Source organism: Notolepis coatsorum, assembly GCF_963971535.1.
Source record: "Notolepis coatsorum genome assembly, chromosome: 4".
Taxonomy (NCBI): Eukaryota; Metazoa; Chordata; class Actinopteri; order Aulopiformes; family Paralepididae; genus Notolepis; species Notolepis coatsorum.
Window position 1 is genome coordinate 42990021 of NC_140168.1, and position 25488 is coordinate 43015508.

Below are 25488 nucleotides of genomic sequence, written 5' to 3' on the forward strand. Positions count from 1 at the left end.
CCTTATGACCATCTGCAGTGCCTGTGGTTGCTCGGCTCCCCGAAAGGCTACCCCAAAGATGACAAAATCACTATCTAAGCCCAAGTTTTGTTGCTACATCTAAGACGCTTCCGGATTTCGATTAGGCCCAGGCAGGATTAGTATGGACTGAAAATTATTAAAAGTCCTAGAGTGGTAACTTGGGCGGGCAATGTGTTTTGTGTTCCAATGCCTTGTCCATCTTTCAGTGTCAACGACACAGACGGTCCATGTTACTGCACCCTCCCAGACCAGCTCCACATCGACCACTAAACCAGCAACGAGCAAGGTCACCATTCCCAACCCTACCAAGCAGACGCTGATATCAAAGTAAGTGTGATTAACAATTGTTCAGATGAAGAAGTGTACATGTTTTCATTTGCAATATGAATCTGAATGTTTTATGGGCTTGATATGTGATCCAACACCTCAGGGTTTTTCCTTTGCATAGTCAAATAATTTGACCATGTTCTTCCCACCAACAGGTGCACATGTCATTCTCGGCAGTAGCAAGAGCAGCAGCAGAACTCAGATCATTCATTTATTTATATCAGTTTTATCAACACAATAGTCGAAGAGATCGTCTCCAGATAAGGCTGAGCCCGAATGTTCGAACGTTCGTTCGTTATGTTAACATTCGAATTCTAAATAACATTTTGAATTTTTTATTTCTAACAAAAAAAAAAAAAAAAAAAATGTATGTGTCTATTCATTCTGTTTGAACCAATGTGGTTTTTCTTCACAGTTGCAGATAAAGATTAGGCTACACTAATATTATAGTATTAAAAAAAACGTTATATTCATTAAAGAAAGTTGATTTAATAAAAAAGAGACTAATTTAATCAGATTAATCACTTTATTCAAATTGAGGATTTAGTTTGAGGATATATAAAAAAAAAAATTAGACTTTTATTTTTTTTAATTTTTTTTAATTAAAAATGAAGGTTCGAACGTTCGTTCGTAAAACCCTGACGAAGTTCGAATTCTAAAAACAGGCTTCGGGGACAGCCTTATCTTATAAGTCTGTTTTTTTACAGAAAGATGTGGTCATGTAATCACTTCAACATCGGACAGATTGAATTGTAAATGTATTTTCTTTGTTCAGGGAAATATAAATGGCTTTGACCCAGAGTAGAAAAACATTTATAAAAACTCACAGATTATTAAAGGAACTCGCCAACATTATGGGAAATGTGTTTTTACCGTCTTCTCCGGGGTCAGACAAGAAGATGAGATACCAATTTCCTCTCGGAAGCGGATACAGACCAGCTAGCCTAGGCTAAAAACACCTCTCCTGGAGTCTTAAGTTAGGCTAGTGGTCCGTATAGGCTAGCACGCAGCCGGATACTTTCCTAATGAATGTGCAGAGAGGAAATAGTTATCCATCTTCTTGTCTGACTCTGGAGAAGACTGTAAGTAAATGGTCCATTTATATAGCGCTTTTATCCAAAGAGCTTTACACATTTTTTTCCTCACATTTAAAATGTTTCCTGATTCACACACCGATGGTGGAGGTTACCATGAAGGTGCCAACTCATTATATTAAGCAGGCTAGTGATAAAGAGAATGATATGGTTATGAATTCTGTACCGTTTCTCATTTGTGATGAGTTTTTGTCGCCACGTGTGTAACCCCACATGCTTCTTACCAGTCACCTCAACAAGGGTAAGGTCAACGAGTTGCAGCCACACTCGGAGGTCACCTACACCCCGCACCGCTGCAGCCCAGGCTGCCTGGACCGCAACCGGCCTACTGGCAGCTTGAACCAGCATCGCGGACGCAACCCGCTGCTCGTTCCCCATCTCTACGGTTTCCGCCGCATGATTTCTCCGAAACGGAGTGATGGCAAGGTACTCGTAGCCTGAAAGTGTGTGTGTGTGCGCCTTTTTTATGAATGATAGAGCAGTTGTTTTCATGGTTGATTGGTTCTGTTGTGGAATATTTTAAATGAGCCATGACAGTTAACTGTTAGAAATTCTTATCTGTTTCTATGGCCATAGAAATAATATGATCAGTTTACAATCGGAGACAATTGTGTACACACAAAGCATCTGACCAGAAAGTGACAAAGAGCTCTGATCAGACTTACCATTAAGTACAAAGTTGACATGATGTCAAACGATGACAAATTAATAACAGATCTGACAAGAAAGGTAAACAAAAATGCCCTAGTGAGAAAATCAAAACAGAAGATGGGTCTAGGGCAGGGGTCGGCAACCTTTACTATCAAAAGAGCCACTTTTCCCCCGTCCCACAAAATAAAATGCTCAGGGAGCCGCACAACCTATTTACCCTTAAAATGAAGATAACACAGTGTATAACGTTTTATATATCCCCAAGCATACCCCACATTTAGCATAAAACGCCTGACAATTGCATACCCAAAGTAATTTGCGATTTATTATACTTTATACTTATAGAACACAGTTTGTTGCATTAACACTATCAGTGCCGGCCTTGTTTACCTTTTTACCTCCTTGAATGCCATCATCCACTTCAATGTTAGCGTTAAAAACGCATAATCTATGTTTTAAATTATGGCTATGTGTCTAATCTGCCCGTCGCTTATCAATGACTTGTTTGCAGTCAACATTGTCGAAACGGATTGTTTTTTAATCGGTTCATATCCTTTTCATAGCATTTAGAAAAGCTATCGTTCTCTCGAAAATTTCCGGGAAAATAGAAAGATTCCCCCATAAACAGCATTTATTGGAATATTCTCGAATACACTAGACACGTTGTCATTTGTCGGCCTATTTATGAATCGTTTTCAAATAAACGCTAGATTATCGATAGTATATGTGTACTTATGCACGCTATAGAGGCGGGCTGAAAAATCTATTCTCTCATTTCCTCAACATCACACACACACACATACACAGCACATGCTGATATCTCAGTGAATACAGCTCTGATTATCCTAAAACTGGTAACATAGACTCCTTACCTTAGATCAGATGTTCTCCAAAAAGATTATTCCAATTCCTGATTGCCATTCCAAATATCGATCGCGTTTATTGATTGATTATTGGCTGCTGTAAATATATATTCCACGCTGCATTCCAACTCGCGATCACTTCCATGTTCATCAGCCGGCTTGCCAGCACAGTGGAGCCAGTTGGCTCCCCCCACAGGGATCCAGCAGTCTAATCGAATGACCTGCAGTTACACAGGGATAGACGATAGGGGGCGGTATTTTCCCATCTGATCTCCTAGAGCAGGGGTAGGCAACCCTAGGCACGCGTGCCTGCATAGGCACGCAGGGGCATTTTCATAGGCACAGGTGGCAGCAGTAAAAAAAAAAATATATATATATATATATATATAATTTTTTTTTTTTTTTTTTTTTGCTTTGAAATATTATAGTGAAATATTTTCCACTGTTGTCGCATTTATCTTGTTGAAATCCTCCCACAGGTTCTTTTTACTACCACATATTTAATTGAGACCCTTTATTTGTTTATTATTTCAATTTAGCTGGAAATACATTGCTACATCATTCAGTAACATTTGCAGAGCCTTGCAGAGCACCAGCTGTCTGAAGCCCCTGGCCTGCTCAGACAGTAGCACCCCTCCCACTCTGCCTGTCTCCTCCACAGCCACGTTCATGCTGCTCAATACTCGCTCCCTCAATAACAAGGCACTACTCATCCATGATATCATCACTGAAAGAAAACTGGATTTTTTATGTTTGACTGAAACATGGCAAAATAAACAGGATTTCATCACACTAAACCAAGCTACACCCCCCGGTTACATCTACCTCCAGAAACCGCGCTCCACGGGCCGTGGCGGCGGGCTGGCTGTCATTCATCGTACAGACTTCCAGGTCAAAGAGATCCCCACTCCTGACCTCACATCATTCGAATGCATTACATTCTCTCTCTCCGGATCTCCTGAACCTCAACCTCAATTCGCCCTGATTTACCGCCCCCCCAAAGCCTCCACCACCTTTCTGTCAGAGCTAACCGAGCTCCTGTCCTCCTTCTGCTCCAGGTCCCTGACCACCTATCTGCTTGGAGATTTCAACATTCATGTTGACTCCACCAACTGCAACTTTGCCGCTGATTTCCTGTCGCTTCTGGACTGCCTCAGCATCACGCAGCATGTCCAGGGCCCCACCCACTCCAAAGGTCACACTCTGGATCTGGTCTGCTCCACCGGTAACCCCCCCTCCCACCTGCAGTGTCTAGACCTTGCGGTATCTGACCACCATGCCATTCTTTTCACTGTCCCTATCCCCCTGCCCAGGCAGCGCCCAACGCGCACCCTCACATTCAGGGACACCAAGTCAGTGTGTGCATCAGCCCTATCTGACCTCATCACTACCCACATGGCCCCGGTTCCCTCCGATACCTCCCCGGACACCTTAGCGGCCTGTTACAATGCCGCCCTCTCCCTCAGCCTGGACTCTCTGGCGCCCCTCAGAAGCCGGAATGTGTCCTTTCCTCGCCCTGCCCCATGGTTTACCTCTGACCTCCGCTCTATGAAAAGAGTGGGTCGACGACTGGAGCGACTCTCCAGGCGATCTGGCCTCACCGTCCACCGTCTGGCCTTCGTCGACCACGTGAGGTCCTACAGAGAGGCTCTCTCCAAGACTAGGACCGCGTACTACTCCACCCTCATCACCTCACAGCAAAATAACCCCAGATCGCTTTTCTCAACCATAAATCGTCTCCTCCGCCCTCTCACTGCCTCCCACACTGATGCTCCTGACCTCTGCTCTAAGTTCCTGGACTTTTTCCAGGCTAAAGTGACTTCCATCCACCAACAACTCATGGTGCCCGCCCCCTCCCCTCCTCACTTACCCCTGACGCCGGACTACATGCTCCCAGCTACATCCCTCCATCCCCAGTGCTCTCTCTCCTCCTTCTCCCCAGTGGATGTTCTGCTGGTCATGAAGCTGGTTACCAGAGCCAAAGATTCCACCTGCTCCCTCGACCCCATGCCTACGGTACTGGTCAAGGCCTGCCTTCCTACCCTCTGCCCCATCATAACGGACATCATCAACTCCTCTCTGTCATCTGGAATAGTTCCCTCCTGTTTCAAAACCGCCTCCATCACTCCCATCCTAAAGAAGCCTGGTTTGGACCCTGAGGTGCTGGACAACTACCGGCCGATCTCCAACCTTCCTTTCCTAAGCAAAACCTTGGAAAGGGCAGTCGCCGCCCAGCTTCATCAACATCTGTCCAACCATGAGCTCTACGAACCCCTTCAGTCAGCCTACCGAGCACATCACAGCACAGAGACCGCCCTCAACAAGATCACTAATGACCTCCTCCTTGCTGCAGACTCCGGACACATCAGCCTCCTCATCCTTCTCGACCTCTCCGCGGCGTTCGACACAATATCCCACTCAGTCCTCCTCAAATGCCTCTCTGACAACCTAGGCATCACCGTTACAGCTCTGTCATGGTTTCATTCATATCTCACAAATAGATCTCAGTTTGTCAACGTCAGCGGCTCATCCTCCCCCCCGGCCCCAGTCAACCACGGTGTCCCCCAGGGCTCTGTGCTGGGTCCCCTACTATTCACCATTTACATGCTCCCCCTCGGTCAGATTATACGTCACCACGGACTCAACTTTCACTGTTATGCAGATGATACTCAGCTCTACATCAGCACCTCACCATCCTCCCAGCTCCCCCCACAGTCTGTAGTCAACTGCCTCCACGCTATAAAAACCTGGATGGCAACCAAATTACTTAAACTCAACAGCAAAAAGACAGAGCTCATGGTTGTGGCCCCCAAGGCACTGCTCGGGAAGGTTGGAGATCTCCTCCTCCACGTTGACGGCTGTTCCATCTCCCCGTCTCTCGAAGTCCGTAACCTGGGCGTCACCCTTGACTCCACACTTTCATTTCACTCCCACATCAAATCTGTCACCAAGTCTGCCTTCTACCACCTCAGGAACATCTCCCGTCTCCGACCCTCACTCTCAGACTCTGTGGCGGAGACCCTGATCCACTCATTTGTCACCTCCCGGTTGGACTACTGTAATGGAGTCCTGTTCGGGGTACCCAGCAAAGCCCTGGACAGGCTCCAGTATGTCCAGAACTCAGCTGCCAGGGTTCTCACTCACACCAAGCCCTGGCAGCACATCACCCCCACCCTCATCCATCTCCACTGGCTTCCAGTCAGGTTCCGCATCACCTTCAAACTCCTGCTCCTCACCTACAAATCCCTCCATGCCCTCGCCCCCCGGTACCTGTCTGATCTCCTCCACCAGTACACTCCATCCCGGAACCTACGATCCTCTGATCTAGGTCTCCTCTCCATCCCTCGCACCAGGTTACGGACTTTTGGGGACAGAGCCTTCAGCGTGGCGTCCCCTACCCTCTGGAACTCTCTCCCCCCCGAAATCCGCAACGCCCCAACCCTGGACACCTTCAAATCCGCTCTAAAAACACACCTCTTCACCAAGGCTTTCCCCATCAGTTAGTTTTAGATTAAATTAGGTCCATTATCCCCTACTTTCCCTCATCCCCTCTTCCCCCTCCCCCCCTACTTTTTGTCCTGATTGTAAAGCGACCTTGGGTTCTATGAAAGGCGCTATATAAATTTGATTTATTATTATTATTATAACAAAAACATTATTACGGTCACCATTGTGACCAGTGGGATTAATCAACACATTTTATTATTAATTTTTCTATTTCATTGAACATTGCACATGTTAAAAGCTATTTTTTTACTCAAAATGTGAGTATTACCAAGTCAACTTGTGTTCTTAAAACAATGACAATAAACATAGTTTTATTAGGTTGAAATAATGTGGTTGTGTACTTATTTTTCTGTTAACTTATTATGGATTGAAAACTGAAAACCTTAATGCACAGTAACTGAACTCAATATGTTTAAGTTCTGGTAACTTATTATTATTTTTTTTTACAGTGTAGTCTTGCGATCAATCAAAACGTATTTACACGATATACCTCACATTCACCCTCCATTCACATCCTGGTGTTCTCCTGGTGTTCTCCATTAGGCCTGTAGGTGGAGCTATGACAGCACACGTACAGTACACACACTGATGGTGTGTGATGTGTCCAAAAATGAATGGGCAAATGTGAGTGAAATGGTCGCACTGTATGCAGCTGTTTGTTTGCATTGCATTCCCCCCCCCCCCCCCCCAACTCAGATTTAGGGTTAATAATAACAATAATGATGTAATAATGTAAAAATTATCATTAAAAAGACCTGATTATAAGAAAAGAAATTTACGATGCATGGAATATTGTTGAGGCACACTAGTTATAACTATATTTCAAACAGGCACTCCATGTCAAAAAGGTTGCTGACCCCTGTCCTAGAGGGTCTGCTGTACCAACGGGAGACTCTGTTGATGAAATATGAATTCAGATCGCTATTAAAAAAATCAAACGACAATACACGTCGTCGGCACTCAACGGGGGGCATGATAAGACGACAATACACGTCGTCGGCATTCAAAGTGTTAATGGGATTATAAAGCAACAAAAAGAAAAATGTTGATTTTTACCTGTTATAACAAAGGAAAACCTCAAACTCTTATGAAGAGGAGAAAAAATACTGGCTGTGTACTTATTTTTAAATAAAACACAAGAGGAGACAAAACACTGGTGTCTGTAGACCGACTTTGAAATAAAACCCTGAACTATTCAGGGATATTTGAGTCCTTCCCTTATTTGTGGAACATCTATAAAATAAAAAGTAAAATTTTCATTCGCAAATTTCGCACCACATATCAGGCATACAGGTAAGCCTGCATCGTTAGGCGTGAAAGCAAATGTATCTGTCCACGCTGAATTAAACCCTCTATTTTCCTCAGACTTTCCTTTTTTGAATTTATCCATGGTTAGCTTACTGGGCGGTCGGAAACTCAAGATTAGCCACTTGCAGACGGCAGGGAGAGGCGTGGGGTGTGACGTACTGTATATTTTAGTTGATGAAATACGTATTTGTGTTGACTAAATATTTTCGTTGATGAAATATTTTTTCATTTCAGTGTCACAGTATGACATCGATCTCAAATGAAAAAAAAAAGAATAATATAATTTTTTTTGGGCCAGGGAGCCGCAGCTGATTGGCTAAAGAGCCGTATGCGGCTCCGGAGCTGCAGGTTGCCGACCCCTGGTCTAGGGGCTTTATGTCTCACACAAGAACTGGGGACGAGGCCAAATGTCATATCTCCTGGCCCTTTGGCTTTTGTTTTAAGAAACACTGTCAGACTGTCGCCCTATTGTCTGAGCTGTACAGAGAATATGTATTTAATACAAAAGTGTCCCTTTGTCTGTATAAAAGTGAAGAATAATGAAAACCGGTATAGAGGACAAACCTCTGAGAGACGTAGTCCAGAATGGAACACTGGAGTGTGCATGGATATATAGGGCAATGCGCTTCTGTTAAATACTTTGCGTTTCGATGTGTCTTCAGAGTTGAGCAGTACTCAGGTGCTGTTGGCTTTTTTAAATACCCTCCCATAATTAGGGACTAAAACAGCATAAGATGTAAGGATTACGGAGGGAAGGTCAGGCGTTTTGCATATAGGCAGGGTCATGACTTTACCAATGACGGGAAAGAAAAAACAAATGCATGCAAATACTATGACATATCACATCAGTAACCACATGCTGTATCAAAGTAGCATCTTATATTGGCTTCATTCAAAACAAGTCAGACGTTAGCCCGACCCTTGTAAAGGAACACACCAACATTTGGGGAAATTAGCTTACCGTCTTCTCCAGAGAGAGACAAGAAGATAGATACCAGTTTCCTCTCTGTGCGTTCAGTAGAAAGCTATCTGGCTGCACGTTAGCCTAGCTTAGCACAATGAATGGAAGCCGACATGACCGGTTAGCCTAGGCATTGTCCAACTAACACCTCTCCCGAAGGCTAACCGGTCATGTCCGAAACTGGTATCTATCTTCTTGTCTCTCTCTGGAGAAGAAGATAGCTAATTTCCCAAAATGTTGGTGTGTTCCTTTAAGTCCAGATGGTTCAACTGTATTGAGTTAACCCAGAATGCTTCTCTGTGTAGCAGTCCATTGATGATGTCACCACTTCTGAGGATGAGGTGTAATTCTTTTCAATCCCCAACCATTTAAGAGATGCAGGTGAACCTGAACATGATGACGTGCAATTGCATAGTCCATATTTTTCTAACACTATTTTTCAAGGCACTAACGCTGCCAGGGTTAGGGGTCCAGTTCCCAGCTCAATGGGTAGAGCAAGGCACTAACACTGTCAGGGTTATGGGTCCCGTTCCCAGCTCAATGTGTAGAGCAAGGCACTAACACTGCCAGGGTTAGGGGTTCGGTTCCCAGCTTATTGTGTAGAGCAAGGCACTAACACAGCCAGGGTTCTAATGTTACCTTGGACCAAGTTTCTCTGAAGTGTTTCCTCTGTCTATTCAAGACTCTCCTGTCCTGAGAGCACTGGATGGTTTTGTGTGGGTTGGTTGGAGCAGGTAAACCTTCTCCCTTCATCTAGTGAACAGATGGTCCCTTGGTGTCCAGGGCTTCCCCTAAACCAGACCTGGGCATTGTACGGCCCGCGGGATGATTCTGACCGTCCCGCGAAAGATTACATGATAATAAAAAAAAAAAAAAAAAAAAAAATTCTTTTCATGTCAACGTTCACACGCACAATATACGCTTACCTAGGATTTAACTTGATTCAACAACAAAGCAGTCGGGGCAAGCCGAAAACGGTCGAAAGTGTGGTTATTTGAAGTTTGGATTTCTTTTTTCACAACTGAGGTAGGTAGATTACATTTTTAGAGACTAAAGTACAGAAAAAAGGTACCGTTGGGTACCGGTATCGATTCACAGGTACCGGTACCGTATCGGTTCAAATGTGAACGGTACCCATCCCTACTGAACACACAACTGTAGGGCAAGGGCATTTTTGCTCATGAAATGCATAGCCATGTGAAAGCCTTCATGACAAAGTTGCAATTAATTTCAAGGCAACTAGGCAGCAACAATCTCAAACACATGAAAACCCTGAAAGAAGTCAAAACCATCAGCTGATCACCGGCACAGGTACTCATCCATGTTGGGAGCACTGCATGATAATTTTCAAGGCGTTTTCAAGATTTCAAAAAGGTTGAGGATGAAATGCAGCTGGTTTCCTCTCCCTTTACCTGCAGTGTTGATAGTGCACCCACTGATGTTCAGCTTGAACTCATTGACCTGCAGTCTGATTCACTACTGAAAGAGCACTTTAAGTCAGCATCACTGCTAGAGTTCTACTCTGCTCTCAAGGAGGAGAACTTTCCAAACATGAGGAGACATGCTCAGAAGATGTTGGTTCTCTTTGGATCCACCTATATGTGAACAGACATTCTCAGTCATGACGTTTACCAAGTCCAGGTACAGATCCTCTCTCACTGATGAACATCTGGCAGCTGTGCTTCGCATCTCCACCTCAGACATGCAACCTGACTTTGATGGACTTGTTAAAGCTCAACAGAGACTGGATTTATCACACTGAATGAAAAAAAAATTGCTGAAGAACACTAAAATGTGGAAATATAACAAGTGAAATGGGACACTTGATCTTTTTTTTCTTCTTTTTTTTGCACAGTTCTGAAAACATTAAATGTTTAATATAGGCATGTAAAGTAAAAAAGGCTACTGGGACACTTTTCTTTACACAGTTCAGTGACATGTCTTGTTTATTTTGGCTATAAGATGATGTGATGTCTTTAGAAAGCTAAGAAAATCCTTGTTTCAATAGTATATGAAACTCAAAATAATAACTTTATTTGTATAGCACTTTTTCATACATGACCTTTGTTAATGTTTGACATTTTGTTTATCATTTTGGAAATAGATTCTATTTGAATAAATGATATTTTTGAAAGCTAACCTCACCTTTTAATTGCCAAATAATAACATACACTCTTACCAGGGGTCAAAACAATGCCATTTACTGCTTTTTATATAGAAATAAAATGTATATTATGCATAATTGAGTTTGGAATTTTGGCCCGGCCCTCCAACATATTTTCAGTTGCTCATTCGGCCCCCCGGGGAAAATAATTGCCCACCCCTGCCCTAAACAATGGTATAGGGCCACAGCGCCACTCTGACAACGTGCCAGCGCCACCATGTGGTTAAGAAAATTAAGTAAATTAAGTTGACTTTTTTTTTTGCTGCGAAAGCTTGGCCAGCTTAGAAGAAGACGCATCATCGTCGGTCCTCTGTACCACTGTGTGCGCATGTGTGCAACGTTAAACTATTGTGCAACCATATACACTGTACTTAATGTTTTTAAGTTGCAAATTACAGCAAAATGGCTTTCTTTATTGCAAATTGGCATAGACCCTCTCCTCTTCTCATAACCCCCCCCCCCCCCCCCCGTTCTTCTCCCCAGGGATCCGCAGGCCCCGACAAGTTCTACCGCTCGCCGTGCGGCTTGCCCCTCGGCACAATGGCCGCCGTGCAGGACTACCTCTTCGAGACCCGCTGTGACTTCCTGCAGCTGGACATGTTCTGCCTGGACTCGCACGTGTCCATCAACACCACGCACGACGCGCTGCCCTCCAAGATCTACATCCCCGACCTGTCGCAGGGCAAGGAGACCCAGCAGGTCTCCTGCATCAACGAGCACAACAGCATCCGGCCGCCCATCGTGACCTACAGCCGGGAGCGCGTGGCGACTGCCGGCGTCTCCATCAACACCAGCCCCAAGTTCATGGTGGGCTGCGACTGCGCCGACGGCTGCACGGACAGGTGTGTGTGTGTGTGTTTGTGTGTGGAAATGATCGTTGTGTATGATAATGCGTCTACGGTTAAACCCCCCCCCCAAAAAGGTTTAATTCTGAACAATTCACCCCATTTCTTTTTTTCATCTGATGGAGACGCTTACAGACCCTTTGCATAACATTCTCCCAACAAACACGGACAACAGTTTTGGGTCAGTGTGTGGTGTGTGTGCAAGGTGTCTGTATATATTATATATCCTTTTTTAAGTTCTGAAAAAAGTACATTCTAATTAGAAAAAACAAGAACCAAAACTTTGGAATGTTGGTGTTTGTTTGATTCCACCCTTTTTATTTTTTTTGTCCACTTTTTCTCCTTATTTTTTCAATTTTTTTCTCCCATCCCAATTTCGCCTTGCAAATTCTCCCTTCAATTCTACCCTCCCCTGTCTCGAACGTTGCTAGACTATGCCTCCCACTGGTCGGCTGCAGTGAGGACCAAGCCTTGCATCACGTGTCTCCTCCGGTACACGTTGCATCTTTTCACCTGAACAGCGCGATCTCTCAGTGGCGAGGAGTAGCACGTGGGAGGCTCACGCTGCCCCCGATACTTCCTAATTCTGCTGTACAGGCGCACCAACCGACCTGTAGGAGTCGCTGTCCACAACGTCCGATCCCCACCCACCGGCTTTCCCACCCCCTAATACTGCCAATTGTATTAGTATGAACGACCAGCCAAGCCGGAAGCAACGCCGAGAGCTGGGCTCGAACCCAGCATCTCCTGCGTTAGTGGCGAGCGCCTTGCCCACTGCACCACTTAGCCGCCCAATTCCACCCTTTTTTACTGTACACACTGTATATTTCTGTATTTTTTACTGTATGTTTTATATTATAATGTATATACATAACATAGAAAATGTATATCCCGGACCGTATTTTATTCTTAACACATTGGTCGCCAAAATCGCTTTTCAGCGTTATTGCCCGCCATACGTTGACCGCCAAGATCACTGTACAGCGTTTTTGAGATCAATATATAATTTTTTCGCCATGGCATTCATAATTCATCCACCCAACCCCCGATGCCCTAGCGGGACTCTAGATGGGACGCGTGAATATTAAAGGCAACCGGACTGCAACGGCTCAATACCGCCGCCTGGTGGATGGTCGGGCGAGTTACACTCTCGCCAAAACCGGATGTTGTGATCGTTGCGTCGTGGAAATTCCTCCGGCAGTCACATCTCGCTACAGGACTCCTGACAGACACTATAGTACATTTGGATCGCTGCCATAACGCAATAATCTATATGATTTCGGCGTTTATTGCGCCATACAAACCGGAAATGGATCTAGGCGATCGCCGACGAATAATTGGGATCTTTCTCCTCCAGTATCATTGGTGCACTGTAAGAGGATACTAACGTTATTTTCAACCCGATTGTGCGTTTCCTTGTTTGCAAACCATCTGATCAATATATCAAGCCACACTACATAAAGCCGTCACTGATGATCAAGGAATTATAAACGACCCCCCCCCCCCCCCCCCCCCTTCCTCCACGCATGATAAAGCATAATGTATACCGATCATATACATTTGAATTTTTTAATATAGCGTGTATGGAAAAGAAACGCCAATCGATAATCTATCATATGCATTTTGGGCCTATAACTAGCGTTTTTGGAATTACAGCAGAAAAGATTAAAAACATACTTATATTCTCGAAGGTATTAACACAACAATGTATGAATGAAAAAGTATTAACGTTCCCACATCCTGAACGATAGATAATCGATGTTGAATGGGCCATAGTAATGTCAATATAGCAATACAATTTTAAAAGTTATAGCCCTGCAAAGAAGGTAAACATCTCCATAGGCTTTTAACGGTGGCAGAGAGGGGTATAAGATGGGCACAACCCCCGGCGGTCAATGTGTTAAGTCTTATTCCTATTCGTGACTTTTGTTTTTGTCTACCTAAATGTTTACTGTGAGCGATCTGTAGTGCCAAATTTCCCTTGGGGTGAATAAAGTATTTCTATTCTATTCTATAATGTTGACTCTGTGTCTGAGGGGCTTTATACTTGATGTAACATCATGTAGCGTTGTATATCAGGGTTTGCACAAGGTCCTTGAAGTGCTTAAAGTGCTTGATTTTTTTTACAAAAAAAAGTCAAGGCCTGGAATTCCTTGAAAACAGCCCATTGTTTTACAAGGTGCTTAAAACGTCCTTGAAATTCAAATCAACCTTTCGCATTGAATGTTTTGTTCATCCATGATCAAATTGTTCTGAATCAAGATTTTTTTATTTTAATTTTTTTAATCAAACGAGTCGCTGTCTCACGCGCTCCAACTGCTTTCCCTCATTTATTCGCATGCGATGCTCTAGCTGGCAAGCAGGTCAAGAAGATGCTTTAAAAAAACAGCATTTAAAAGTGAATTGTATCCTTCGAGTGACATCCTTGAAAATGATAAATAGTGCCTGGAAAAGTACTTAAAAAGTCCTTGAATTTCATTTTGCAATGTTTGTGGGAACCCTGGTTATATATATATATATACGTGTGTTCCCACAGTGTGGCCTGCTCCTGCCACCAGCTGACCGTTCAGGCCACTGCCCTGGGCGCCGGCGGACCGGTGGACGTCAGCGCTGGCTATAGTCACAAGAGACTAACTAATCGCTTAGTCACTGGGTAAGTATTTTCTGTTGGCCTGTTACACATTCATGGTTCCTTTTTTCTTTTTATCGAATCCAAGACACACAGCAATAAGGCCACCACATGACTATTCAAAAATACAAGATCACAGATGAGCAAAAAACACTTAAAGGCTGAAGCTTCCATTATAACTACAGAGATATGCCAACTGGTACATTGTTTTTCCAACCATACATGGTGCACTATGATGATATTGTCGTGTGGAGCTCAGTGGGTAGAGTGCTTGGCCCTCTGAGCATGGCACTAACAGTGTTAGGGTTAGGGGTGCGACTCCCACCGGGGCCTCTCGTACAGAGAAACATTTATGCATTCCATTGTAAAGCGCTTTTGTAGTACTAGTGTAGAAAAGAGCATTAGAAATACAGTTATACACTGTTATGCAAAATATATATGATATACCCAGCAACAACTTGTCTGTTTATTCCAAAGACTACTAGAGGTCAGTTTTTTACATTTGGGTCATCTGATTAGGAGCCGGACGAAAGATCTATACTGCAATATATCGTTGTGCTTCCTCTTGCGGCGCGTTATCGATACACTGGCGCAACTTGACAATCTCATTTTACTGCAATAAGAATGATTGGAATGAGGTGAACAGACTGAAAATGTTATCTTATTAGATAAAACAGATTATGTATATATTTTTTTATTGCAGATGGTAACATAATTAATAGTTATAGTATCGTATAGCTCCGCTCTGCGTCTACTGGAATACATCCCTGTATCAGTACTAGCACTGAATAAATCTTCACATGCACCTATATACACCCACTCGCCTGGCCACACCCCCATCCGCTCCTCTACATAAGCAGGGGTGTGGCCATACTAACAGCTCCTTCCTTGTTTTAACCACCATCAAGTGTCTGTGTACACCACTTGCGTTTAGTGAAGGAGCTACGTTTGCGTCGCTGGCCTAATCCCCGCCGGCATTCCTCTAGCTCTGCAGTTGGACAGGTATTACCTCCGGCTCTGCAGTTGGAATTTGCTTGAGAGGCGCTCGGCCGTGTGAGGGCTAGCTGCCTCTCCAGGCGGTTATGGTTTTGAGATGCAAGTGCCAGTTGTGTTGCTATGGGGGGAATGGCTGCACGACTTACGAAAGCCGGCTCCAGGCTGGTACCGTTTTTTGCTGCCTCTTAGCGGCATGGAGAGGGTTCTGGTTACAAGAGCTCCTCATCGGGAGCTTTGTTACCTGGGACCGTATCCGAATCTGCGGTTCAATCCCCCGGATCTCTGGACAAACGGGTCCCCTCTGTCACCGTGCGGCCCCGTTTTTCAAGATGAAAATCACCCGGCGCGAGGGAGGTGAGTTTGGTGTTTCGTTATGAGAATACCTCCACGCTCAAGTCGGCTGCAGCCCATGAGGGACTTGTGCCGGCACCGCTGTGTCTGATAATCACCGTTCTGAAGACTGTGTTGACTTCTTTTCCTCTTCTCTCTTCGGATGAGGAGAGGGACAGACAGCGGCTGTCTGAGTGTTGGCCTATATTGTTTTCTCACATTGTACAGTTTCGGTGGTAGCTTCTTAGCTTGCGTCCTAGCTGGGTTGAGCTACCTGTTAGCCAGTTAGCTGTTTAGCTACGACGCTAGCTCTGTATGCTTGCTCGGCTGGGAACGTTAGCCTGATGCTACCAGTTAGCCTGGAGTTAGCTGTTGGCTTGTGCTACACCGTTGAACATTAGCCGTGAGAATAGCAGGCCATAGCACTCTGACTACGACGTCATCTTTGACAGAAGATGTAGTCGGCCCTGCATCATGACCGGCTGTTGGAGGGGGGCGTCTCGCCGGAGCAAGCTTCTTTTGCCCCGCCAGCGAGGGCCTTCGTCAACGTGGAGATCAGCCTGTTGCGGTCTTCTCAGCCTGCGTGCATTGGTGCAGGTAAGGGTCCATTGGACATTTCCCCCCTCTTCTTTCCTTCCCCTTTTGAATGTTTTGTTAATAACGATGTTTTTTCCAAAACGTATGTTGCTTCACTACATTTGGAGATGCGACATGTGCTGTGTGTGAATTGTCTTGATCGCTGGTATAGCTTTCTCTCTACCTAGAAAACGGCGTTGTTTTTTACGTGTGTAAAAATGAACTGGGTTTTTGTTGTACGATGAGAGGTTGTGTGTGTTCATGTAACGTTAGACAACGTAGCTGAGCCCACAACTGGCTGGGTTACACTGCAAAGCTATGCATAGTGGCATGTGATCGAGGGATGAGTCCCTCTCTCAGCTTGTGATGACAATAAACAGGTGGCAAGTTTCACATATAAACAGGGCTGTACCTGTTCAAACAAGTCGTATCAGGGGTAAGGTGGTGAGGGGTGGTTTTTTTTTTTTCGGTTTTCCTGGGCCCCCCCCTCCCCTCAAACATGATTTTGTTTACAATATATTGTTTCACTGTTTGTGGGGATACGGTGTAACCCCTCAGCTTCTGCTGGGGTTGTGCTCCTGCTTAGAGAGGCAATTTTTTTCTGAATATTGTTTGGTCGCTGTCATGTAGCCTGTGACCAGTACTTAATCGAGGACTTGTGTCTTCTCTCGTTATGAAAAACGGCGTTCCTCTTACGGTAGTGAGAGTGTACTTTCGCCTTTTTTTGTTGTGATGGAGGGTTGTGCGTGTCGTTAAGATCCACAACTAGGTTAGGTGTTGGCCTACAGAAGTTACATGTGTAAGCTCTTGTACCAGGGCCCTTGGCCCTCTCTTGGTCTGTTTTTCTTCCTTTAGGAAAAGGTGTAAAAATTCAGGTGGCAGGTTCGCACATGAGCCTATGTGAAGCTGTTACCTTGACAGGTATACATGCGCTTCATGTAGCACGCTATGACTGGTGTCATGGCTCTGCTTTGTCATTGCATCGTATCAGGGGTGAGGGGTCATGAGGGGGTGAACTGATAAACCCTCCCTCCCCTTTTTCTGATTGGTCAGGGGGTTGGGCCTCCTGTCCTTCGGGCTTCCTGTCACGTTGCTGGGTCAGCGCGTCACGGGGTAGGGAGGGGGGAAGGGAGTTTCCTGGTCCCACGCCATATTGGGCGGTGGGCCACGGAATTCCCCCCGCCATAGAGTACGTCACTGGGCGCGTTTCTATTGGTTGTGAGACTTTCGTGAGTTCTGTTCAGGCTCCATGTTGTGGACCTCTGTTATTGTCAAGGTGAGTAGAACTTAAAAAAAAGTTCTGCTCTGTTGTATCTGTCTTGAGCTTGGTAGGTGATGCAATGCAGTAGAGACAATTTGTTCTTCTGCTCTGCTCCCTACTAGTAGTGTGTATATTGGGTCAGAGCCTCCTCCTCGGGGAGTTTCAGAGCCTCCTCGGTGAGTTCAGAACCTCCCTCTCAGTGAGGGAGCCTCCTCAGAGAGTCTTAGTCCAATTGTTACATAGCTCAATGTTGCATATGTCTTTTCAATTATTACTCACGTGGAAAGTCTCTCTCTGGGGGTTCCCGGTCTCCTCTTTATAGGGCAGGGTTGACAGGGGTGTTTTCCCTTGGGCGCGTCATATGGGACCCATATCTGTGTCTTGGCCAGCTTCCTGCCGCTCTCCCAGGCGGCTTGGAGGGAACGTTATCTGGGTTCTTGTTAGAATTACCATTGATATGTTTTGGGTCTCGATGTGTACATAGTGCTGGCCCTGGGTGCTTCTGATAGGAGCCACGCATGGGCTTGCTTGCCTTGGTTGCTCATCATTGAAACAGCATTTTTGTGGGGCAACTGGGATGGAGTTTTGTATCTTCCGAGCGCCAGTGTACTAGGTTAGTCTCGATGAATTCTCGTTCATCTCTGGGGGGAGATAACGGAATAGATCAAAGCATTGGCGGAACGGTCTCACGCCTTTGGGGTGGGGCGCGGCTTGGTGGCGCCCTCTGTGATGTTTTAGATCGACACACGTACCTACCCCCCTCCTGGGACTGGGGATGGCGGCGTGATTAGGACACGGGACTGGTTCTGGTCGCGCTGGACCAGGTCGGTTAACTAGGGCTGGGCGATATGGCCTCTAAATGATATCGCGATATTTTGACATTTCCTCTAAAGCACTTAAAAATGCTTGATTTAACCCTTTAGTCCACTTTGACCGCTTTTCCGCCGTCCCTGCTACACTCGGGACCAGTACACTAACGTTAGCCTATAGCTCCGCCGTCCCTGCTACAGTTGGGACCAGTACACTAACGTTAGCCTATTAGCTCCGCCGTCCCTGCTACAGTCGGGACCACTACACTAACGTTAGCCTATTAGCTCCGCCGTCCCTGCTACAGTCGGGACCAGTACACTAACGTTAGCCTATTAGCTCCGCCGTCCCTGCTACAGTCGGGACCAGTACACTAATGTTAGCCTATTAGCTCCGCCGTCCCTGCTACAGTCGGGACCAGTACACTAAAGTTAGCCTATTAGCTCCGCCGTCCCTGCTACAGTCGGGACCAGTACACTAACGTTAGCCTATTAGCTCCGCCGTCCCTGCTACAGTCGGGACCAGTACACTAACGTTAGCCTATTAGCTCCGCCGTCCCTGCTACAGTCGGGACCAGTACACTAACGTTAGCCTATTAGCTCCGCCGTCCCTGCTACAGTCGGGACCAGTACACTAACGTTAGCCTATTAGCTCCGCCGTCCCTGCTACAGTCGGGACCAGTACACTAACGTAAGCCTATTAGCTCCGCCGTCCCTGCTACAGTCGGGACCAGTACACTAACGTTAGCCTATTAGCTCCGCCGTCCCTGCTACAGTCGGGACCAGTACACTAACGTTAGCCTATTAGCTCCGCCGTCCCTTCTACAGTCGGGACCAGTACACTAACGTTAGCCTATTAGCTACGCCGTCCTCCCGGCTACAGTCGGGACCACTACACTAACGTTAGCCTATTAGCTACGCCGTCCTCCCGGCTACAGTGGGGACCACTACACTAACGTTAGCCTATTAGCTCCACCGTCCCTGCTACAGTCGGGACCAGTACACTAACGTTAGCCTATTAGCTCCGCCGTCCCTGCTACAGTCGGGACCACTACACTAACGTTAGCCTATTAGCTCCGCCGTCCCTGCTACAGTCGGGACCAGTACACTAACGTTAGCCTATTAGCTCCGCCGTCCCTTCTCGAGGAAAGCACTGCGAGTGTCTCTCGGCCGCGGGCGGCGCCATATAAACTAATACTCGATGTTCGCGATATAGTACAGTACTACATCTCGGGTTGAACAATCCGCGATACATCGAGTATACTCGATATATCGCCCACCCCTACAGTTAACCGGTTGTCCGCCGGGGCGCATATCTGCTGTTCTGGTACCCTGAGGGACTTGTGCTTTTTCGGGGGGAAAATGCTGGGTCGGCCCTGGCGTTGCAGGGTTTGATGTTATGGAGATGTTCGTGATTATGTCACTGCGTGTTATCCTTCACTGTTGCTTGGTCCATATTGTGTTGTACCTTGCGCTGTGCTAAGGAGCCTGGTCCTTCTCCATTTCTTTTTTTTTTTTTTTTGCCTCTTCTCCTGCTTGGCGGGGCTGGGGAGGTGGTTTTTGTGGAACCCCTCTGGCATCCCTGTGTATGTCCCGGTCCGCCGGGCCCAGGTCTGAATTTGTTTTCGTCTACCTGTTGGCCTGGGTTAACCCCTTCTTGAAAACTGAAACACTTGTACTGCTGTAGCCAGTGTATACCCGCAGTTGTGTTTTGGAGTTTTTTTCTTGGGGGGGGTTATAGGAACAACCGCCTCATGTTAGAACCAAGGTGGTGGTTGGTTTCCAGGTGTGTTGGTAGAGGAGTCAACTCTCGGGTCTGCCAATCATGTCAGCCTTCTCTGCCTCTGCCCCTCTAGAGCAGGGGTGGCCAACCTTTTTTGAACCAAGATCTACTTTTTTATTTACCACCTAGCCCGAGAGCTACCAGCCAAAATTGTATATTGTAAGCCGTCATTTGAGGCTTTATAAAAGCAGCATAATTAACACAAATCTGTCAGTGCCGAGTCCGACCTCATCTTAAATAACAAACAGCATTGCTTGTTGTAGTTAACAAGGAGAGGAAGAGTTGATTTAGAAAAAAAATAAAAAATAAAAAGGCTGCGACATGGTGCTCAGCATACCAGCATACGCCCCTTCCGCCGGGGTGCTGTTTTCAGCAGACCCCTTTGGCGCCTGTCTAGTCCGCAGTGCTCCAGGCTCAGGTCGAGTGGCCTGTTGCCTGGATTGAGGGATCGACCTCTTTTGGGGGTTGTCTCCCCAGTGCGCTGCCTGGTCCCGCTGTGGGTGTAGCCTCTTGAGTGCTTCGGGGCGGCGTGCTGTAGGGGGGAAGGGCCTGCTCTTGGATGGGCCCTGTCCGAATACGCTGGCGATGTGGGGGGTGGTGTCACTAGTGACCGCCTGGTGGGGTCTTGATGCTGCGGCGTCGTTGGCCTCACCAGGCCCCCTTTTCCGGGGGGTCCAGTCCCTTCCTGGAGCTGGGTCCTCCTTCGCGCTCCGCTGCTACGGCCTTGCCACAGGGTTTGGTTTTTGCCCTTGACCCCGTGATATTAGGGGTTGTAACGGGGGTTTTGTTTCTTCCCGTTCGTTCCCTAGTGGCATGTGGGTTGCGCGTTTGTGTAGTCGTGCGTTCTTCTGTGGGAAGGTAAGTCCCACGGTCTGCTCACCCTGTGCGTTTGAGTTGCTAAACCCCTCTTCGCACAGTCTGATCCGATTCCCTCCCGTTCTCCACTAGGGGGGTCCGGGGGGCTCGGGTCCTCCCCGGTTCTGATGGTTGTGGGGGGCCTCAGCGGGTACATTTGTCGAGCTTCCGCTCTGCTCAGCTCCTGTATTCCAGTAGAAATAGAAATAGAAATACTTTTATTATCCCGTGGGAAATTAGACACTGCAAATCGCTCAACATTTAAACATTTAGACAGGACGGGTCACAAATTAGAATAATAACACAAATCAAATCAAGTTGCCTAGGATAAGAGTAGAGTAAAATAAAATAGGATAAAATGAAATGAAATAAAATATACAGAAATAAATACAGTAAGAATATACTGAGCATACTGAGCATGGGGTAAACAATTTGGTCAATATAATTATAATTTAAATCTAACTAAATGAAATATATATTCCAGTATTCACAGTGTCACAAGGTGCAGTATGAACAATGAACACTGATTGCCACAGAACACTGATCTATCCACACACAAGCACACATGAGCACACACACGACACGCACGCTGTGCACGCTCACACACTAGCAGCCACTTTAACACTTTAACATGAGCAGGCACACACTCATGCCGCACACGCCCACACTTATGGCCAAAAAGGAAAGGTCACTTTAAATTAGTATAACAACAGTAACAGTGTATTGCACTACCAAAGCTACCTAGCATGTCCTATATGCCCTGTAAATAACTATGTACAGATACCGAGATGTCCCACCATGTTACCTGTTACCTGTTTATTGCACAATGTTGTTTTTATTGGATTCTATTATATGTTAACTTGTACCACTGTATTGCACATTGTTGCGGGCAAGACCACCCGCATTTCATTGTATACTTGTATGCTGTGACAAATAAAACTCTTGACTTGACTTGACTTGATGCTTTAGGTAGTGTATTGTCCTCCTTGGGTTCCAATAAGACCTAGATCAATGTCTGGCAGCCGTCGCTGCCCCCTGTTGTGGAGCCTGGAGGCCGCTAGTCGCGTCCTCCTGCCACTATTGAGCTGCCGCTCTGTGCTCAGTGATGCAGTGAGGCACAGTGATGCATTATATAGTCTGATGGCTGTTGGAATGAAGGACTTCCTGTGCCGTTCAGTGCTGCATTTGGGTAGTGTGAGCCTAGCACTGAACATGCTCCTCCTGTCAGCCAAGTCTGTGTATAGTGGGTGGGTGGGGTTTTCCCTGATGGCCTGGAGCTTAGCGAGGCTCCTCCTCTCCGCCACCCTCGCTAGAGAGTCCAGCTCCACCCCAACCACGCTGCTGGCCTTCCTGACCAGCTTATCCAGCCTGGTTGTGTCCACTGCTCTCAGTCCGCTGCCCCAGCAGGTCACAGCGTACAAGAAGGCGCCCGCCACCACCGACTCATAGAACATCCTCAACATCCTTGTACAGACATTGAAGGATCTCAGCCTTCTGAGGAAGTAGAGTCGGCTCTGGCCCTTCTTGTATAGTGCTTCTGCATGTTTTGACCCGTTCAGTTTGTTGTCGATGTGCACACCGAGGTATTTGTACACCTCAACCATGTCCACATCAACTCCCCTGATGGAAACGGGGGTCACAGGTGCACTCCTCCTCCTCCCCAGCTCCACAACCAGTTCCTTGGTCTTCGCCACATTTAGCTGCAGGTGGTTTTTATCGCACCATGTGACAAAGTCCACTACCAGTTCCCGGTATTCCCTCTCGTCACCGTCCTTTATACATTCCACTATCGCAGAGTCATCAAAACTTCTGAAGGTGGCAGGACTCTGACCGATAGTGGAAGTCGTTGGTGTAGACAGTGAAGAGGAAGGGAGAGAGGACTGTCCCCTGCGGGGCCCCGGTGTTGCTGACCAGTCTGTCTGACACACAGCTCCGTAGGCGCATGTACTGTGGTCTTCCCGTCAGATAGTCCACAACCCAGGACACCAGGGGGGCCTCTACTTGCATCGCCTCCAACTTCTCACCCAGTAGCCCAGGCCTTATGGTATCAAAAGCACTGGAGAAGTCAAAGAACATGATTCTCACAGTGCTCCCCGGCTTGTCTAGGTGAGTGTAGGCTCGGTTCAGCAGGTAGATGACAGCATCCTCTACCCCCAGTCGGGGCTGGTAGGCGAACTGGAGTGGGTCTAGGTGGGGTTTGGTCACCGGGCGGAGTTGCTCCAGGACTAACCTCTCCATGGTCTTCATTATATGAGAGGTTAGAGTAGGGCTGGGCGATATGGAAAAAAATCATATCGCGATAACGATATGATAATGTTATCATATTTCTCGATATCGATAATTATCGAATTGTTATAAGTATATATATATATATTTTTTTTAACAACAGATGTATGTTTATTTTGCAGCTATTCTTTGTCATTGCCGCCATCTTTAGTGTTACATCCCCTCACACTCCAGTTCTCAGGCTGCAGCTGGTTTAAAAGCGAAAGTAAACCGGCTTCTCTGCTGGCTGTGGCTCCAGGGGAGTTGAACAGTTCTGGCTCTGCTAGTTTATTTTCAATCTTTTGGCGCTTTTTTGGTGGACAAACCACCGCACATGTGCACCGTGACTTGTGACGAGTCTAGTTCTGCTAGCACACATAGCCTACTGTGTACAGACTGTTTCAAACTGTATTTTAAATTAGAAAGCAAGCAAAATAAATGGACAAGAGAAAAATAAATCTCAATTTGGTCAGTATTGTCATTTGGACAATCAAAGCCATTACTTTAAGTTGCAGGCAAGAAAGACATGTCTGTCCACTGTCTCTGGTTTTAAAACTGCCCTGTTGCAGGTCAAAAAAAAATAAAAAATATATATATATATATATATATATATATATATATATATATATATATATATATATATATAAAAAAAAAAATCGATTCGATTCGATTTTTTTTTTTTTCCGATATTAGATATCGATTATTAAAATATATCGCAATATTTAATCGCCCAGCCCTGGGTTAGAGCCACCGGCCTGTAGTCCTTGGCCATGCTGGGACGGGGGGGTGGGGGGGGGGGGGGCAGACTGGCCGGGGCCGCTGTGTCAAACCTGTTGTAAACGAGTAGACGCAGAGCGGAGCTATACGATACTATAACGTACGGTTATATCTATATCCATAGTTATGAGTATAGTGACGCTCTGTGTCGGACTCACTGAGGACCCCGTGGTCTTCGCCTTGGTGGTGAAAGTCTTGGGAAGGAGCTGTTAGTATGGCCACACCCCTGCTTATGTAGAGGAGCGGATGGGGGGGTGGCCAGGCGAGTGGGTGTATATAGGTGCATGTGAAGATTTATTCAGTGCTAGTACTGATACAGGGATGTATTCCAGTAGACGCAGAGCGTCACTATACTCATATAACTATGGTTATAGATATAACCGTACGTTAATAATAATCAAGTGTGTTTAAGAGGCAATTTGTATACAATTGGCCAGTTTATGATGCACACTAAATAATCTGATAAGCTTTCATGTAAATTCTGTGAATAAATAAAAGAAAATCCATCTTTTTGCCTTTTTAAGGGTATTTTTTCATTTTCAGTTCACAGAGCGGGTGTCGGGAGATATAATCTATTAACCCTTTCACTGCCTCGCTACCAAGTGGTTAACCCTTTTCACTGCGACAATACACAGAAGCAGGGTTCCCACGGTACCTGGAAAACATGGGATTCATTTTTTCATTTTCCAGGTATGGAAAGGCATGGAAACTGAGCAAAAGTTACCAATTACATGGAAATAGAAACAGTTGTCCTGTAAAATCTTATTGGATGATGTGTAATAAAATTTAACTATTGAGCACAGAATTAACATGAGTTTATAAAAACCCTTTACATGTGAACAGCTTTTACTGTAGATGGAAATGGATGATCCCATGTTGTAGAGCATGCTCTTGGCATCCTATATGGTATATTGGATGTTGGAATTTGATGCAGGCAACTTGGTGAGCCAAGGGAGCCTTGGCATCTACAGTGAAACTTGAGTGAAACTTCTTATGCAAGTTTATCCTCAAATGTAAGTAGCTGTGTTTTAAACCTGGGTTTATCAACGTTAGTTAGTAAGCAGTGCAATCTTGCTAACTAGCTAGCCAACGTTAGCTCTCATAACGAGCCAGTTAGCCAGCGCCAGGTACAGTAGCTATCAACGTTAGCTCTCATAACGAAGCAGTTAGCCAGCGCCAGGTACAGTAGCTACCAACGTTAGCTCTCATAACGAGCCAGTTAGCCAGCGCCAGGTACAGTAGCTAGCCAACGTTAGCTCTCATAACGAGCCAGTTATAGGCAGAGAAGCTCTTGGAGGGTATCAACAGATCCCTGTCACCTCTGGACCCCAAGAAGCTCCTGCAAATATCAATGGACGGCCCTACAGTGAATTGGAAGTTCTTAAGAATATTCCAAGAGGACAAGAGCAAAGAGGACCCAGATGCACCAAAGCTCATCAACCTGGGATGTTGTGGTCTGCATGTTGTGC

The 25488-nt window shown here is 46.0% G+C and overlaps 1 protein-coding gene across 2 annotated transcripts in view; it reads left to right on the forward strand.

The window, feature by feature from the left end:
• Positions 1-25488, forward strand: part of setdb1a (SET domain bifurcated histone lysine methyltransferase 1a) — a 127625-nt gene that overhangs the window by 77253 nt on the left and 24884 nt on the right. For both annotated transcript variants that reach the window (XR_014619557.1, XM_084312372.1), the window contains exons 10-13: positions 228-348; positions 1670-1868; positions 11380-11738; positions 14278-14394. Coding sequence is in view for 1 of the 2 variants with exons in the window: in XM_084312372.1 (XP_084168498.1) it covers positions 228-348; positions 1670-1868; positions 11380-11738; positions 14278-14394 (796 nt within the window). In the remaining variant the exon portion in view is untranslated. The remainder of the gene's footprint in view (positions 1-227; positions 349-1669; positions 1869-11379; positions 11739-14277; positions 14395-25488) is intronic.